At 35.9% G+C, this 18,276-nt stretch overlaps 3 protein-coding genes across 11 annotated transcripts; 2 read left to right on the forward strand and 1 right to left on the reverse strand.

Annotated features, from left to right (window-relative positions):
• Window positions 1–3,805: 3,805 nt before the first annotated feature.
• On the forward strand, window positions 3,806–6,740 carry LOC109217692 (DPH4 homolog). Of its 2 annotated transcripts, none has more exons than XM_019381959.1 (2): window positions 3,806–4,053; window positions 6,097–6,740. In XM_019381959.1, the coding sequence occupies exon 2, from the start codon at window positions 6,103–6,105 to the stop codon at window positions 6,649–6,651; it is 549 nt and encodes a 182-aa protein (XP_019237504.1). In that variant the 5' UTR covers window positions 3,806–4,053; window positions 6,097–6,102; the 3' UTR covers window positions 6,652–6,740. The 2 variants fall into 2 exon arrangements, with proteins under 2 accessions (XP_019237504.1, XP_019237505.1); XM_019381960.1 differs by lacking the exon at window positions 3,806–4,053 and adding an exon at window positions 4,060–5,780.
• Window positions 6,741–8,914: 2,174 nt separating this feature from the next.
• On the reverse strand, window positions 8,915–17,858 carry LOC109217689 (succinate dehydrogenase subunit 5, mitochondrial-like). Of its 7 annotated transcripts, none has more exons than XR_002066675.1 (8): window positions 17,590–17,857; window positions 14,475–14,785; window positions 14,210–14,395; window positions 13,114–13,435; window positions 12,747–12,902; window positions 12,344–12,580; window positions 9,845–12,252; window positions 8,915–9,267 (listed from the first exon to the last, which is right to left on the reverse strand). XR_002066675.1 is itself a non-coding variant. In XM_019381955.1 (4 exons), the coding sequence occupies exons 1-4, from the start codon at window positions 17,753–17,755 to the stop codon at window positions 13,379–13,381; spliced, it is 720 nt and encodes a 239-aa protein (XP_019237500.1). In that variant the 5' UTR covers window positions 17,756–17,857; the 3' UTR covers window positions 12,990–13,378. The 7 variants fall into 7 exon arrangements, 2 of the variants coding, with proteins under 2 accessions (XP_019237500.1, XP_019237501.1); XR_002066672.1 differs by having other exon boundaries at window positions 9,359–12,252; XR_002066674.1 differs by lacking the exon at window positions 8,915–9,267 and having other exon boundaries at window positions 9,725–10,088; window positions 12,121–12,252.
• LOC109217690 lies at window positions 9,309–10,124 on the forward strand. Of its 2 annotated transcripts, none has more exons than XM_019381957.1 (2): window positions 9,309–9,561; window positions 9,659–10,124. In XM_019381957.1, the coding sequence occupies exons 1-2, from the start codon at window positions 9,397–9,399 to the stop codon at window positions 10,109–10,111; spliced, it is 618 nt and encodes a 205-aa protein (XP_019237502.1). In that variant the 5' UTR covers window positions 9,309–9,396; the 3' UTR covers window positions 10,112–10,124. The 2 variants fall into 2 exon arrangements, with proteins under 2 accessions (XP_019237502.1, XP_019237503.1); XM_019381958.1 differs by having other exon boundaries at window positions 9,379–9,561; window positions 9,662–10,124.
• Window positions 17,859–18,276: the final 418 nt, after the last annotated feature.

An 18,276-nucleotide genomic window follows, 5' to 3' on the forward strand; every position in this document is an offset into this window, starting at 1 on the left:
GGGCCAATTCGGCGTACTTTGATAAACATTGCCAAAGTTTGTAGAGAAGGAGCGAGCTGACCTGGGAACCGTAATAACGGCAAAAATCACCGACCAGCATTGGGAGCGGGATCTTGAACCCCAACCTGAAGGATAGGCGTAAAAACGCAGTACCCCTACGGTCGGTGTGGACCTCTCCTTCGCTTCTGCAAGAACGATGTCTGCATGGGTAGGGAACGACCGCCTGTTCCCGCAATCGGGCCATCCCAATTTCCCCATCAAAGGGGCTTCATCACCGGTTCCTCCACCGTGACGGTGAATCAATCGCCGGACCTCGGGCCGAGGAACCCACCTCGTCAACCGACGGAATTTCGCCGACTCCGTCTGTTCCACAACCTCCCATCGCCGAAGATGGTCCGTCAGCTGCCGGAAAATTACCGAAGAACACCATGGAAGACTGCCGCCATTGGTAATCTACTGAAAACAAAATGTATCAACTGAAGAAAGAAAAGAAACAGTGAATTAGCAAGAAGACAAAGTTTCTCAGATCTCTCTCAACATGACAATGAAGATATGAGAATGAATGCCTCAACCCACCTTTATAGGCAACATAAATGGCTTTTGCAAAGCCAATAGCCATCATTAATGCACGACAACCGCAAAACGGTTCGGTTCTGTAGGAGCAAGCGTCATTATCGAGCTCCATAAAGCGGCTTTCTCGACCATCCGCCAGCGTACGCCGTCAGAACATTCGCTACGACTATGAACACCGAAAGAATGTGCCGAACTGCCGTTAAATTTTGGACCCCAAATACGTACTTCGCGCATATTCATTCTCACGGCCAATCTCCAATATATAAAAGGCTACGGCATCCTCAAATATATAAAGGCTACGGCTAATCTCACTATTAATAAAAGGCTAACGGCACGATCTCCAAATATAAAGGCTACGGCATCCTCAGTATACGAAAGGCTACAAATATCTCCAACGTGTAAACGGTTAGGCCACCGCGCGCCAATAATTGACTCCTTATTCGAGTTGTTTACAAATCACAATCGATGAAGTGCTCATCGAGCTCGGCCGAAACACGACCTCAATAAGCGGAGGGACTAATTGTATGGGTCAAATTCTGATCCCACGATAATTAACGAGGCTATATCCGTTTTAAGTTAATTCATGATTAATTAACGCACAAAACACTCAGATTGACAACGTTCAACCCGCCTCTAGCTCGGTCGACAAGGCCCTGGCTACGCGCCATACAAAAGGCGAGATTCAACGTGGTTACGACCACTTATCGCCAGCTCACGAAGCTCACAGCTATAAATACCAAGAGAGGAAACCCCTCGAAAAGGGGGGCCTGCTTCTCGACCACTAGTGAGAGGAGAGAGAAACGAGAAAAGATACCCTCTTATGGGAAGAGAAAACACCATTGTAAGGCTCTGAACTTCATGGAGAGGCAGATCAAACAAATATTATCAATAAAGGTTTCTAGATGCTTCTCCCCCTATCGTGAGTTCTATTTTCATGTCTTTCAATTGGTCCAACGGATTATTACGATTTGTTATGATTATCCCGGGATTTATTTATATTGTTTTGTACTCGTAAGATGTGTAACATTTTTTGAGCGAACATAGTACTTCATTTAGTAAGGCTTAAGCTTTTTTTCACTGCTTCAATTATCAATTCCACATCTATCGCTTGATTATTCGTTTTCCTCGGCCGCCCTCTCGGCATTTTCCGATAGTGCGCACGTTAGTTCACCCTATCGTACGCCAGGAGAATTTAGAGAGAGAACCTCAATTTTTAATAAATTCCTCTTACTTTCCACTGGGGCATTGAGACGAACTATTTCGCTGTGGTGTCAAGGGAGTAGCAACGAAGTTGAAACTTAATTGCTAGAGAAAGAACCTCAATTTAAAAAAAAAAAAAAAAAAAAAAAAAAAAAAAGTTGATCGATTTTTTTTATTTATTTTTTGTAAGCACATTTCATGCTGGATAAAATCAAAATCATAATTAATAATTTTTTTAAGCAGAATTAAAATTTGGGCTCTTGAGGAGTTCTTTGGGTAGAACTTTTTTCTTTATTGAGTTAGCTAAATAGGATCGACATTCATTAATTTTTATGATCTTACATTTAATTTTAATATATAATTCAAATACTATTTTTAAAATAATTTTTACATTATTTTAATATTTATATGGCTTTTATAAAGTTTAACCCACTTACATAAACGACATACACACACGCGTACCTGAGACTAGTTTATATAAAAAATGCCTACAGTGTTATTTTATTCTCACTGTCCCTCTTCCCTTCCTTCGTCCCATTGTAATATTAAAAACATTTTAATTCTAAAGAAAAAATTTATAATCTATTTTAAAAGAATACCAGTACAAACACACTTTATTTTCTTTGACTATATTCTCTTAAACATTTCTAAATATTTTTATATAAAATTTATGATTTGTCGTAATTTTATGTAGTTTGTAACTATGTAATATTTATTTAAAAAGGATATAAAAAATGCTATTTGTTAGCTTTTGTTTTGAACAAATAATTTGTTTGTTCTCAAAATAATCTATCTATATAGAATATGCGAAGCAAAAGCACTACATTAAGACAAGTGTCATAACCACAAAAAGCCAAGTGGTATTGTTAAGACAAAACTAAACTACTTTTCTACTAATTTTTTTTTAATTTTAAATTTTGAATTAATTAGTTACACTACTTAAATTAATAAATATAGATATCTTATAATTATCAATTAAAAACGAAAATACAAAAAATATTCTACTCATTCAAATTGGACCAAGAAACAATTATTTATATATATATATATATATATCAGAAATCATACATATACACATAACTAAAATCATAACAAACAAATAGTCATAAATGAAGAATACTAAAAAACAAAATAAAGCAAATGATATCTTAAAAATACATATACTAATTAAATTTCTCATGTAGGAAAAATTAGTAAATAAATAAAACTCATAATTTCATAATGAAAAAAATAATAATATAAAGAAACTATTAGGATATTATACATAAGATAATATATTATATAAAACACATTTTAATTATTAAAAGTATTAGTACGTCTTTTATAAAAATAATAAAAGGCTTATCTCTTTATACTTTTGATGAATTCAAAATTATTTAGTAAAAAATGATATTATTTAAATTTTCAGTAAATATAAAATGAAAAAACTAATCAAATATTATAATAAAAATGAATGTACGAAAAGAGGTGGATAAAGATAATTTTATAATTTTTATATTTTGAATTAATTAATAAATAAAATATAAATAAATAACATTCAAGAAAATTATTGATAAATTTAGACAATTGAAGAATTTTAAACAGTATAACATAAGTATAAAAATATATATTTTCAGAATAAGAAAATATATACGTATGTTCTACTAGAAGAGAAGTAATATCAAAATATTTAGCCAATTGACAAATTAATAAAAAATCACATTCGTAAACGTATCGTACTAAGTACTTGCTAATTTAATAAAGAATACACAAGAACAATTTATTTGATTACTATAATGCTTTGTATCCTTCGATTTTGTATAAATTTTATTATATTTATGTATACTACATTAAATAATAAAATAGTACAACTATTATTTATTAAAATAATGTGATATATTAGATCATAATTTATAAGATAACTATTCCGTCAAATTATTGGCGGGTTCTAACACTAGTTCTGAGAAAAATAAAGAAACCAACTGAATCAATTTTCATGAAACCAAATAGTTTTGGTATCCAAAATAGAAACAAAACCAAATCTGTTTTCAAATAGTAAGATTTTTATTTGCCAATGATGAATTGTTATTTTGCTTAAATACACCTTTTTTCCCCTATTAATTGGGGAAAACACCCGTAAATAAACCCACTCTGGTGTGGAAAAAAGAAAGGACCGAACTCTGCTTCACTCTTCAGCATCCCAATTTCTCGAGCGTCTCTCCTGAGATTTTCTGCCGCTGCAATAAGGACCCACCGTCGCCGTTATCGGATCCGGCCGTGAAATTTGAATACCCATTTTAGGTAATTTCGTAGTCCAATTTCTGGTACGTTGTTTTCGTCTAGTTTTTGCAGTAAAGGTGATTACTTAATGAAAATTTAAAGGTTGTATTGTTATTCAGATGATAATTTTAGCTATTGGATTGGTCTCTTTTCTCTTTTTTCGTTTGTTCAATGGGTTTCATTTGTCTGCTGAGTTTGTGAACTATAACATGAATAAAGTTGATGCCGAAAAAATGGGACATTTTTTAAGCAGTAAATATGGAGTAGTAGTATTTTCAACTTACTTGATACAGAGTCACTCTTGATGTCTAGATCCGGTAGCCATCACATATTAACCCCAAGGGAAGAACATTGTGGGGGTTCTGACAGTGGCAATCAAACAAGAACTTGATGAGCGAAATCTGTTTACAAAAAAAGAAAAAAGAGAACTTTTGAATCAATATATCTCGGGTCCCGTGATAACTTAGGATTAGTGATGATACGGTTGATGTGATATCTCAAAACTGTAATTTGATGGTATATTTATAGGGTGTATGTGGGAACTCACTAATGAAGTTAACAAGTTTGGGAAATGAAATATTGTCATGGTTTAGGCTAATATGGTGATGATGCCTCTGGTCCTTGTGATGAAACAAGACTAAAGCAGAAGGAAATTTTAAGCATGGTGAAAGGCGGTTCCCTTTGGCTATTCAGCTTCGGGGAACTTTGTTTGAACTTCCTGTTTATCATATTCTCCGTCCTCTCTTATTGGTCAATTACTCTGCAAACACTGAAAGAAGAGAAGGCACTTAAGGTGACCGTGAAAGCTAATTGCATATAGCTGCTTCTTACCTTTCTCCACTTAATACCAAGGTATTCCCTTGTAAGTGATCTCGCATGCTTAAGGTCATACCTCTCTGTCAATTACTTGCTAGCTCTGAAATATAAGATTGTCCTGGCATGGCACTGATTGTTGACTCCTCCTAGATCCTTACTTCAAAATGCTGATATTGTAGCATACGGCAAATCTGGCAATTTGTAGTTGGTGTTGCTTTGTTAAATTTAGTCCATCATTATAAGATTGCCAGATTAAGACGCAGAGCATTTTACTTTTCAGTGCCATGTAAAGGCAACTGATCTGAAGTCAGCTATAAACTTTCTCAATCTTGTAATGAGTATTATTCATTGGTGCCTGATCTTTATGCATAAAGGGGTACCTTGCTTGCATTTCTTGGCGCATCTTTGTTGTTGAATTTTGTTTTTTCATGCATGCCAAGTCAAGCAAAATGCTGTAGGCTAGGACACCAGGCCTCGCTCACTCAAATTATCTGTCTAATTTCATTTCTATTGTAACCTCAGATAATTGGAAACCACATTACAGTAATCATGCTTTTGTTGGCTGCTAAGTGTTTATTCATGCTTCTGTGGTGCTAAGTTGTTTTAGATGTTTGCACGTTCCTTCACTCCTAAAATTCTCTCTTTCTGATGGATGAATTGGGCTGTTCTCTATCAGTGGCTTCTATATAGAAACAATAAGGGCCTTGGACGCACATCGTAACAGCAAGCTAGACGGTCTAGTAATTTGTGTGGCTGTTTGATGGTCAGCAGTCAAGCATCCTACTGACGTTCTTCCCTGCTGGTCTGTCTTTTTTATTTCTTCTCCATGGGTAGGGAGTGAATTGAGTGAGAGGCACACTGAAGGATGTGAGTTCAAGTCCTGCAGCTCAATTGGGAAAAATCCCAAAGGTCGTCTTTTATAGTTTTTGAAGGTAATACAGCGTGCGATATGTGGTAGGTGCGCATTATTAGTTTGAATCTTAGCTAGTGAATCAAGTTTGATTTTTAAGTGGAGAAGGGTAGAGGGCGGACACATTATCCATCACAGTTTCGAAGTTGGGAAAAAATAGATTTTGCGGTTATTAGAATAAAGTTCAAAATTCTTTGTATGCGATCTAATTCTGTGCATGCAATCTTATTGATACTTGTCAAAAGTAGATCGTTGGTCTTCACCAAAAAATCCCCTCCTACTTTTCTTTTTCCTTTTTTTTTTCGGGGTGGATTTGCAGTAAAGATTTTCTGATACAGGGTGCCATGATTTCGAGCAGCAACTTCATTCATAAGACTCACTATGAGATCCTAGGTGTGAAGGAAGATACAGATTTTGAAGAAATCCGTAAAGCCTATCGTTCAGCCATACTTTGTTTTCATCCAGACAAGCAGCAAAAGGCATCAGAAACATCCAATTCTGAGTGTCTGACAGAAAACAAATTTTTGGAGATACAGAGAGCTTGGGAAACCCTTGGCAACCCGAGGTCACGTGCACTTTATGACGGTGAATTGCTAGCTTTGAGACAGGATGTAGCAATTGCTGAAGATGTTAGCTTAGAGGACCTTACAGTTCAAGATTCTGGTGATGATATAGAGCTTTCTTATCCTTGTAGATGTGGTGACTACTACTTTATTGATTCTTTAGAATTGGCTGACACGGGTTGTTCAATATCCAGAGATGGGTGTACAGTCTCTTTGCTGACATCTAAATCTTTGCCAGCATCTATTGTGCTTCCTTGTGGATCTTGCTCACTTAAAGTTCGCCTACTGATTAATGGCGATACTAGGCTTCACAAAGATGTTCACTTGTAATTATGATTAGTTGGAAAACATTATTCTCTACAATATATTTGCAAAATTTTTGGAAATTGAAATGACAAGGAAAAATGGGAAGTCTGAAATTTCTTGTGCTTTTTTTGGGGGGGGGTTACTTCTGAAATGGTTGGTAGGCTACATGACAGAGCCATTTTTCTGTTATTTATATCCTTAATCATTAAAGTACTTAGAGCAATTGAGCTCAGGTATCTAAGGTCAGCTGCTTAATGCGTCTTACTTTAGTTAGTAGCATAAAAATGGCATGTAGAGTCCTTAAAACAGTAGACTTATTAAGGGTCTGTAAGAAGGATGAGTCGCATTATTAAAGACATGATTTTAAAGTAGGACTTAGTCTACCCTCTTCTCACATAAAAATGCTTTAGTTTAAAGTAGTGTCAATTAAGAAAATAATACTGTTTACTTTATGTTCCTCATTATCCTTGCAAAGGTGGTCTGTAGTTTAAGCATTTGAATCAGTTCCTTCACTTCTTAAACTACCTTTTGGACCTTTTATTAAGAAGATTCAAACTTGTGTGATGGGTTCAAGCCACGGAAATAGTCTCTTTCAAAAATACAATGTAAGGCTGCATACATAAGAAATGTGGTCCAGTCCTTCCCTGGATCTCGCGCATAGCAGGAACTTAATGCATTAGGCTGCCCCGTTATTCTTCAAATTTGTTGAAGTAATATGTTGTAGCAACTGGGCTAAGTTTTTACAAGAAATGCTACAAACGGAAAAACATAGAACATACAGTTCCAAGTTGCAAAAATTCCTGGTCCCAATTGTTGTGTCTAGTAATTGTATGTATTCTAAAATGGGAAAAAGGTCAGATTTGTCCCTCTACTTTATAAAATTATTCACGTTTGTCCCTAGTTCTACTATCCGTCCAAATTTGTCCCCACCGTTAAGAGAGTAAACAAATTCGTCCCTAACCCTAACAGAATTCCAACGTGGCACTGAGTCTCTTCTCTTTGACTGCCAACTAGGCAATTTTCAACCCAAGCTAATAAGATCCGCTCCTATTATCTGATCCGACTAGCCTAAAAACAAGATTATTCTCCCCACCAATTCTTCTCTTTCTTAATTTGTTCGTCTCTGCAACAATATATTTCGCCCTTATACTGGTCCAAAAGAATCCATACAACCAGCCGTTACCTATTCAAAAAGTTTAGTGCTTTGTTTCTCCATTCTTGTCTATTCGAATAAATTGATTCTTGATCCAAAAGGGTAGGTGAATTTTGTGGGAATTTATTGTTGGATGTTATATCCTTGACTAATAGCCGGATCTTTAGGAAGAAAAAAATGGTGTGTTCATTGAAAATTGGACTTTCTATTTCTAGTTCCTGCAAGGGCTTTTTCAATAACAGAGAAAGGTTCTTTTGTTCCCTCTTCAATTAGGCCTCTAAAAATTACAGCTTTGACACCCAAAAAATTTATGGGCAAATCTTTGGATGTATTGAATCAGATTGGTTTGAGCCATTGAAATGTTAAAGCTACAAAACCCATCTCCATTAATGTATGTAAAACTTTTTTTTTCTGGAGATAAAACTTTATTTAACTTTCTCTTTTGTGTTTTTCTTAGGCCTTTTTTAATTTGGATTCTTAGTATTCTTGGGTTCAAAAACTGAATCTCTTTTTGTTATTGATTTTCGATAGAAACAAGGATTTAGGCTAGCTAGTATTTAATTACCAAAAAAAAAAGGATTTAGGCTAGTCGGATCAGATAATAGGAGCGGATCTTATTAGCTTGGGTTGAAAATTTGCCTAGCTGGCAGTCAAAGAGAAGAGACTCAGTGCCACGTTGGAATTCTGTTAGGGTTAGGGACGAATTTGTTTACTTTCTTAACAGTGGGGATAAATTTGGACGGATAGTAAAACTAGGGACAAACGTGAATAATTTTATAAAGTAGAGGGACAAATTTGACCCTTTTCCCTTCTAAAATAACTAATGAAACTTTTGGTGTTGCCCAAGATTTCCAACAACTGCCCCCATGGAGTCGAGTCGTGCCTCAGTCCCAACATGGCTGGTCATCCGAAAGAATCAGTTGAACACCATTGGCTTGGTCCATTTACCTGACCGACTACTACTAGGACCGGCTCATCAAACGACGCTTTTTAGCTTTCTTCAAGATTTAGCTTGAGCTTTTCGGCAAATTTTCACGAGTTACACACATGTTCGTCACTTTGTTCTCAACTCTTACCTCCTAGGCGTACAGTTTTATAGCGGGCATCTCCGAAAAGGGCATGAAAAAGGACACATTGAGTTTAATATCCATGTCAAATAGTCTTTTAACCAGACAAACATTTTTGCAAAGTTGCATAAACCCTTTTGTGTAGACATATCTGGTTCAATGATAAGACGAAAATTTTCTTACACTACTGTATTTCAGTCAAGAAATACGAGTGGATCTGCAAGTGGTCATTGTTTGGTACCATGTCCTTTTTCACCCTCAACTTCAGGCTGAAGTGAAAGCAATTCACCACAAATTTAGCATCTTGCCCATGACAAGGAAACACCAAGTTACTTGTATAGCTGTATGCAATAAGAAATAAAATGTCCATTGCTTTCGCTTCAGAAATACCTTTCCGGTTCCTCTGCTGAAGTCTTCACCCTACAGATTAAAACCTCATATTTTCAGAGAGATGAGTTAGATGACTAACAAATTAAGAATGTACTTCTGTTTGGGGTAACTTTTCACCTACAACTCTTATCAAGAAATTTCAGCAGCTCTTCTAAAAGCATGGTATTCTCTTTTAATCAATACTCTTCAAATACTTCCAAGAGATTCAAATTCCTTGGCTCAACCCTTAAGGATGCATTTTCCAACTGCCATTCCTTTAGTAAAAGTTCACATTCAAGTGCAGAAGAAGATGATCCGATTTGCGACTATGATAATGAAGATGAAGTACTTATTTAAAGCAGCCATGTAATTCTTCTAAGTTCAATGCTATTAACTTCTGATTTACTCATATTTTCTGAATGCTGTTTCGCGGTTTTATCAGCAGGTATTTATATCAGCAGTGATAAGTAAATACATGGAGTTGAAATGCAGAAGAAAGACAAACATCTCAACTGAAAAGTTCACCTGGGCTTTCTCTCCAACAACAGGAGATTTATTCATCTCTGCAAGACTAAGGCAAAAGGAGGACAATGAGGATCAAGAAAAGGAAGAAAGCGAAGATTTTTACTCTGTTGCTAGTCGTCTTTCTCCCTGCTCAAGTTCTACAAGTTTTGAGGCATTTGTCACAGCTAAAACAATCTTTTCTCCTTCTTCAAGCTTAGACAGGATTGACTTCCAAGATCTCTGGAGGCATTCCGTTATTCAGGACTTCTCTCACTGTGAAGGATGGCCATTTGGCCTATACCGAAAAGCCTTGTTACTTCCACCTTTGCCAAAATCACCATCTGATTCTTGGTCATGGCGCAAGAGTGCTGGAACGGTTAAGATGCATTGATTGCTGGCATTTTAAATCAGTTATCTCTAGTAGGCAAAGTAACTTTGCATTTTCTATGGAGAAAGGATGCTGATCTTAGGTTTATGCATGAATTATGTCATTTGATAATGGTACAATCTTTGCATAATTGAGAACAGCTTTTTTAATATCATTCCATCTTCTCAAACCAACACTTTTAATGTTATTTGACAACAATAACTTCTATATTCCTATTATGAATCTGCACCCTCTGAGAGCAATAAACCTGTTGGATTTTATTAACCAAGCAGATTTGACCCCAAGGAATTCCAAGAATTCTTGTTATACATTTCTTCCAATCCTCAATCTTCTTTTCTAGATTCATGGATATTGAATCAATCGAACACACTTCTAACACATGTTCTACTTTTGGAAGACGCTATGTTATATCACCAAATCTCGATTTTTCACATATAAATGTAACTAATGTATCTCCTTCCAAAGAATTCCCCATAATGGCAGGCTTAGCTGATCATATTACTATCGAGTCAACTTGAACAAGTATAACTTGACTCGGTTTGAGGGGCGGTCCATTTTTGGCTGTACATACATTTGCGCAAATAAACTGTCGAAGACTAATTATTAGAGATATCTCTTCACAATAATTGTGATGGAAAAAATACCAATTCAAATTGAATGGATCAAAAATAGTGTTACAACATGGACCGGATTAAAAAAATTATATATTCATCCATTAAATAATATTTAAATTTAATCACTTGAAAAGTCTATTTTAAATTGTCATTGCAAATGGTTAGTTATAATATCTCATTATGAGTTATTAAATGGTAAGATGAATTAGAATTATCAATTGGAAGGGATGTTCCTAAAGGGCCCAATGAATTCCTAATTGGAATTAGAGGATCTTTTTTAATTGATTCTTTAATTACACTGTGATATTTTACATCCTTGAACGGCCCCATTCGAGAAGAATTGGTTGCTGACAAAATTATCAACGACTGACATTCCATATTTCTACTTAATAGTGTATGAATAGTTCCTTGAGGTTGGTTAAGAGATTGTTGAATTTTTCCCTTGGATTAGGAATAAATGGAAGAAAAAGGGCTGATATTGGTACAATCTGATCATTATCGGAGAAAAATCCTGACCCTGACGGATCACTCATTTTCTCAATATATGAAATATGGGATTTCACTAAGTTAATTCTTAGAAAATATCAAATCAAAACATTTGTTCTTATTTCAACAAAAAAAGCACATGCTTCTTTGCAAGAAGAACTTTTTTTGTCTTGGTTCCAATTCAATACTAAATAAGTCCGAACTAATTAAATATATGTGTCAGAAATTTCTCAAATCGGTTTGCCATTTCAATAAAGGATATAATTGACTATTGGAAGTTGCACATTACCCCTTTCCTGCAATGGAAGCAGTGAAAAAAGAGTTGCTAAATTTATACCATCCGTTATTACATATATGACGACAAGTCTAACTAAAACAAAAAACTCTTTCTTGCGAGGTGTAATCCATTGGACATAGATCCAATTTTTCACCTTTTTGGATTCCCTGAAATTTCTTTTTCCTGGTGATATCAAAACGTCGTTATGTCGGGATATCTTATCCATCTTTTCAGAAAAATGGATATCTCTAGAAAAGATTTTACATTCAATTTAAATTTTTTTTCCCTCTCCACCCGGACCAACCCACCGACTCAGCCTTTTCGTTTTAAGGTGATTTGTCTATCTACCCCAATGATACTACTGTTCTGCACCATTATGGAAAAGATCCGGGCAAGATATGCACCTTTTCAGGGATGAAAAAAAAAAATCGATCTACTTTCATTTGGTATTTTGGCCTAAATTCCTTAACTCCTCGATACTCAATCAAATCATCCTTTTTTATGACTGAATGCATTTTTATAGTCTCATATCTAATAATGCCTCAACTGTTTCTTCGGTATTGAAGATCATTGAAATAAAGCAAGAATGCTATTTCGACGAAAAATACTATTTATGGGGATTTCAATCGAGATACCTGAACAAGGCATTAGTTCATTCTTGAGTTCTTGAATCGAGTGTAGTGGAATGACGAATTTCTTTTTTTGCCTTTTTGACAATAAATTAGAATTCTCGTGGAGAATAGGTGAATATATGAGATTATACGGACCTGCACACATGATTCAATTAAGGTCTGAATAATCAGGAATCCTATCTCATTATTTACTAGAAAATTCTAAACTAAATAGTTTCTGCCTCACCTGATCATTGGTTACTGAGAAGTTAGAAGTATATCTTTGCTTGCCAGAAAGAGAATGCGCATTAATTGGATCATGATCCTTGTGAATCAAAAGGTAGACTAGACTGGACCCGCACAACCCTTCTAGTAATATTCATTTAATTCGGGTACATATCACTAGTACTCCAATGCATTTCTCCGTCTGAATCAGAATAAATATGTTTTCGAGCCTTCTCTTTAAAACTCAAAGTGGATATTCCTGCACGAATCACAATAGCAATTACTTATTCTGATTCTACATATTGATTGTTTTAAACAAAAAACAAACTTTTGGGTGGAATATTCACATTGTGTAGAATACCTTCTCTTAATAGTTATATACAAGTCTATAGAACATAGAAAAGAGGGATGCCCATGACATGTACCTTTCAAATGAACCAAAATCCTCATTGAATTTTATTTTTTCGTTAGACGGGGCTTGCACATATTCTGCAGCACCCCCCGAAATACTCCTCTGATATGAAAAGTTCATAATGTTAATTGAGTACCCAATTTTCCAATCAATTGACCTGCAATAATACCTACATTTTCAAAATTTTATTGTTAATCGTCGTCCCTTTTTGTGTCTCAATTTGCTCAACAGGCATAGTTAGAATCATTATCCACACTAGTGTCAATCAAACATGTTCATAGATTCAGGTTGTTCAATTGAACACAAAAGAGATAAAAGTGAACTGGGTGCCACACAGTGCCATGTTCAATAACCAATCAAGAAAAATTAAACCAGTGGACCTGATTCACCAGTCAACAGGAATCGATTGACATAAAACCCTATCTTCTGAATACTGAATGCTCCGGAAACTATCTCCTTGAATAATAGTATCATCTGCGTATTCCTGCTATCACATCATCATAACTTACGAAAGAACAATGCAGTTTAATGGATCAAATTGATGCAGCCTGTATTATCAAAAAATTTCTTTTTCTCTTTCCAGGAAAATGTTACACAAGTAACTTAAAGACGAAACACTCCCAACTTTCAGCCATCTGTGAAGGTCTATGCTCTCTGCTCAACATAGGAACCAGCAAGTCCCGAAGTCCCAAGAACTGTAACCTGGAGTGAGAAAGCCAGAACGCATTCTGAGAAAACAAATAATGGTAAAGCTAAATTTTTCAGGAGATCTCATATCAATGTCTATTACGTTCACGCAAGAAAGTAAACAAATCACGATTTACAACCAAATAGGCTACTCCATTAGTACGATAAATTTAGCATAACAACAAAATGATATGACTTTTTCTACATAACAAAGCTACCATCTGATCCGTGTTATCAAAGACGAAAAGTGCAAATAAGATCTAAGGTCTGTTGGTGCTTTAAGCGCAAATAAAGTGTGGGCTTTAATAAAGAAAGGCGCAAATGGAGAAAAACTACAAATATGAAAGTGTAGTCCAAGACTAATATCTTTAAGCATAAATACTAAATATATAGACAAAGAGATTGAAAAAATTTACGATAAAAAGCATATCATTGTTTAGTGTTGCCTAGGAAAATCATGCCTTAGAGCCTTGATGACAAGGCTGAAGCGTCCGCTAAGTGATGTGAAGCGCTCAACATGTTTTACGCCTCGCTCTAGGGCTTAAGAGCGCTTTAAGTGCGCCTTTGATAACACTGCATTTGATTATGTTTACAAATAAGATTTTGGTCAGGGAAATGCATAAATAGTTAAAATAGTGAAATACAACACAAATTTGGCAGGGAATATTTGAAAAAAGTATGGTCAGGAAAACTAATCGAAATAAGAAATATTGCTTATGAAGAAGTCCTAACCTATTCACAGAAAAACTGAAATAAGTGGAAACCAACTAGCAGAAAATTAGAGGGTACCTTTCCCCATTGAGAATCAAGGCCACTGCATCTCATCTTCAAGTGTATCATCTTTGTTCCCAGTTCCATCTCAACTTTCTTCTTCAAGTACCCCTCCTCTGACCCAAAAGCACTCAAGTAGGTGATGTAACGTTGGTATACCGTGTGAAATGCATCAGAGAGCTCTTTTGACATAGGCTTCACATTCTGCAGCAATATAAAAAATTAAAGAGCAAGAACTTGAGAAAATGTGAATGAAGTCCCTTGCTCAGTAAACTCGTCTTACCTCACCACTTAAGCCAATTGCATCATCAAGCTCCATTTTCAGAGACGTGAGAATCCCAGTAAAGTCCTCCACTGCTTCTGCTGCACGGAAAACATTAATCAGGGCTTCTTGGCCTTCCTTGTCATCAGTATTTTTAGTCAATGCATGCTCTGCATCACCAACAACTGCATTTGGGAGCTCATCCCAGCTTGAAGCCATTAAGTCCTTAAAAGCACGTTTGACCTCTGGATCTTTTATGTCAGGCATGTGGGCTGAATCCTCACAGAAAGAACGTGTGCTTCCGATTGCTATTGTCAAAGGATGCCGCAATTCTGGGGTGTAGCAAAATCCATTATGTTTCAATTTAGTGAGCAAGATCCAGAAAATTATAAACCCTACTCACATCTGATCAGTAAGCCACTTCATGATATGTGATCCAGAAATTATAAGTTCCACTTTTGAAACCCTTGGGAAATTAAATACCTTTCTACCGATTAAATCCTAAATAGATTGTAATAACCCTCACTCTAAGTTATGTTCTCCAAAATCCAATCAAGGAGGCAGCACTGGTACATTTATTTGCACTCACATACTCCGACTAGTCACAGTGTGAGTGAGCCAAATATTTACCAAAACCATGCTCAAGCCTACCAAGACCAAATTTTTGTTGTGGGATAATATCATGCTCAGAAATTCGTTTGTCCTAGAAACTAGCAAAAACTACTGTCAAAATTATATAAGCTTAATTAGCATTCGTAGTTGGAAAAAATATGCCTGCTGCAATCAGAAATTAGAGAGCAGAAGCACAAATCTAAAAGAGAAATGAAGATCCCTAAAAGTAACCAGCGCTATTATAATTACCATTAAAGGAATGGGAACAAAGTCGCAGTCTAATAGTGACATGTCACACCTTGCACATTTAGGTGCTCCCTTTCTCTAAATTCCCCTCTCCCACTAATCACGGGCCATACTGCACCCCAAATTTTTCCTCAAAAAGGAAAATTAAATAAACTTGAGATTGAGAATTAAACATCTAAGTGAAAACAAGAGCAAAGAAATGATAGAGCATTAAAATTCCTTTTTTATATTTCCAATCAAACGTATGACTAATGCGCCTCAACTCTCATAGCAAGAGAAAGCTAATAATCAGTAAAATCAAACTTTAGATATTTTATGTTACAATCAAATCAAGAAGCAATGCACTATAATCTCGTCGGAAAATCCCTTCCAATTCAGATATCATATCGAAATATAACCACTAATTCTACATCATCAATCAACCAATTGCACAAAAATTTGATAGCATGATCTGGCACAAAAATGCGCCTTTTAAAATGGCATGCATTACGTGGAGAGCTGTCCATGACAGAATTCCCACTGATGATAGAATTAAAAATTTGGCACTAATATTGTTTCCAAGTGTTGTTGTTGTACAGGTTTAAATATGCAACCTGCAGAAGAGTCTGTTCAATATTTGTTCATCAGTGGACAATATGCGCAGCTCATATGGGACTACTATGCTGGCAAGATTGGCATTGTATACAGGGGAGTACCACTTAGAAACTTGCTTGTAAATTACTGGAATCATAATACTGCTAACTCTGTGGCTGCCTATAGTTGCAGGATACTTCCACCTATAGTAATATGGGAGTTATGGAAGTCAAGATGCAGCTCTAAATATGAAATGGAGAGGCCAGCAGTTGCAAGATCTATCTCACTGATCAACTTCAATATTATACAAATTGTCACAGCTCAATTCAGGAAATTGGATCTCAACTACACATGGGAAAACCTGTGCGAGTTTGGGAACTACCTCTAATGGAAACTAATACCTCTGTGGTGAAATGGATTAAACCACCTATCTTGTTCGTGAAACTTAACAGTGATGGTTCATGCAAAAGTGGTGAATGCGGAGGAGGAGGTGTAGTGAGGGACAATCTGGGCAAATTTATAATGACCTACTCCATTCCGCTGGGGTAAGGTACAAGCAATTGGCTGAGGCATGTACTTTCTTGTTTGGGATCAAGTGGTGTATAGAAAAAAGGTTCAACTTAATCATTGGTGAAACTGATTCAATGTTACTACAAAATTGCATCTCTGGCAACTGGACCATTCCGTGGAGAATCAAAGAAGCAGTCCAAGATATTAAGAAACTCATTAATAGACAAGGTATCTTCACTAATCACTGTTTTAGAGAGGCCAACCAAGTTGCAGATAGAATGGCCTATCTAAGCCACAGTCAGGAAAACCAGTACATATGTACAAATTTTTGCTCTTTACCTAGTCAGATTAAAGGACTTCTGAACACAGATAGATGGCAAATGCCTTCGTTTCGAGTCAAGAAGAGGAGACCAAGCATGCTCACGTTCGAGCCACCTTGAACTCACAGCTTTATTGCCACTTTATTATGGGGTCAATGAGTTTGATCATAGCTAGGGAACTATTATGTTTACATATCTTGAGTCCTGCTGGTACAGGCTCCACTTCGGCAACTTCTTTTTGCGCACAATGGCAATAAAATCGTGACTCGTTTTTGAAGTAAAAAAAAAAATCAACCAATTGCACCTCAATCCTAAACGTTACTATATGAATCACAGCTGGAGTATTTCTAAGCAGCTCTGCAACCTACCACGACCCTATTTCTATATGAGCTTGAGATGTACTCGCTGTTTTATTCTCCAATTAGTTCTTCAATTAAGAAAAGGATCAAACATTCATCTTATTACCACGGCAACAACTATCTCTCAATCTCAAACAATCGTGATCAGCTATATGAATCATCAACATCCATTTGGACAATAAATTCAACTTCTTACAATAAAAAGATTTTAAAACGTATCCTTTACCAATTTGAGCATAATATAAAATACGATCTTTAAATTGGGTATGTAGAAGAACATGGGGAATATAAGCAGATACTGAATTACATATCAAAAAAAAGAGACGAAAATGCTAGTACCACGAAAAGGCTATCATAATTCACCTTCTTACAGTTAAAAAGATCCAAAAAAAACGTAGACATTTACCAATATTTGAGCAAACAAAAATACGATCTCTTTATTGAGTATGTACAGGAAATGCAAATATAAGCAGATACTGAAGTATATAAAACGTAAGAAGTTGGAATTACTAGTACCGTGAAAAGGGCTTTTAGGAGAAGCTGGAAAATTAGGGGATGAGAAATGAAGGTGTCGATGGGAGTGGTGGTTGACGGCGGTAGTTGCGGCGGCGGAAATCGAGAAAGCTGAAGATCTACGACATATGGAACGATATAACGATTGTATCAATATCAGTTTCTGCATCTTTTTTTTCCGCTATCTTTCTTCTTTGGTTTCCTTTTGTTTTCCCTGCTTTGAGATTTTTGTAAGTGTCGCTTGATGACCAGATTGAAAATTTCCCAGTCCCAATGACCTAACTTAAACAAACGACAAAAATAGTCTCTTTTGTTTGGAAGAAGATTCAGAATGATCCCTTAACTATATTCATGAGCACTTTTGGTCCTCTATTTTAGCAAAAAGTAAACACTTTAGATCTCTGTCAAATATTTAAGACTTTTGTCAGATAATCAGGTGGCAAGAGAAACTTGTGGTGGTGACCTTTTACCCAAGTCCCTTGAGCCTTACGGAGGTGTTGGTGTCCCGCTAAGGCCTGGCTTGACGAGAAGAGTTCACGGCAATTAGAAGGCTCACGGGGCAAGAACACAGGTGGTATAGCTGCAGGAGAGTCCTTGAAAGGGAAAACATCTTCCCTGAAGGAAACATCTCTGTTAATAAGAAAGCATTGAGTATCCAAATCCAACAAAATGTAGCCCTTTTGAGTATCA

This window comes from Nicotiana attenuata, unplaced genomic scaffold, assembly GCF_001879085.1.
Source record: "Nicotiana attenuata strain UT unplaced genomic scaffold, NIATTr2, whole genome shotgun sequence".
In the NCBI taxonomy this organism is placed as follows: domain Eukaryota; kingdom Viridiplantae; phylum Streptophyta; class Magnoliopsida; order Solanales; family Solanaceae; genus Nicotiana; species Nicotiana attenuata.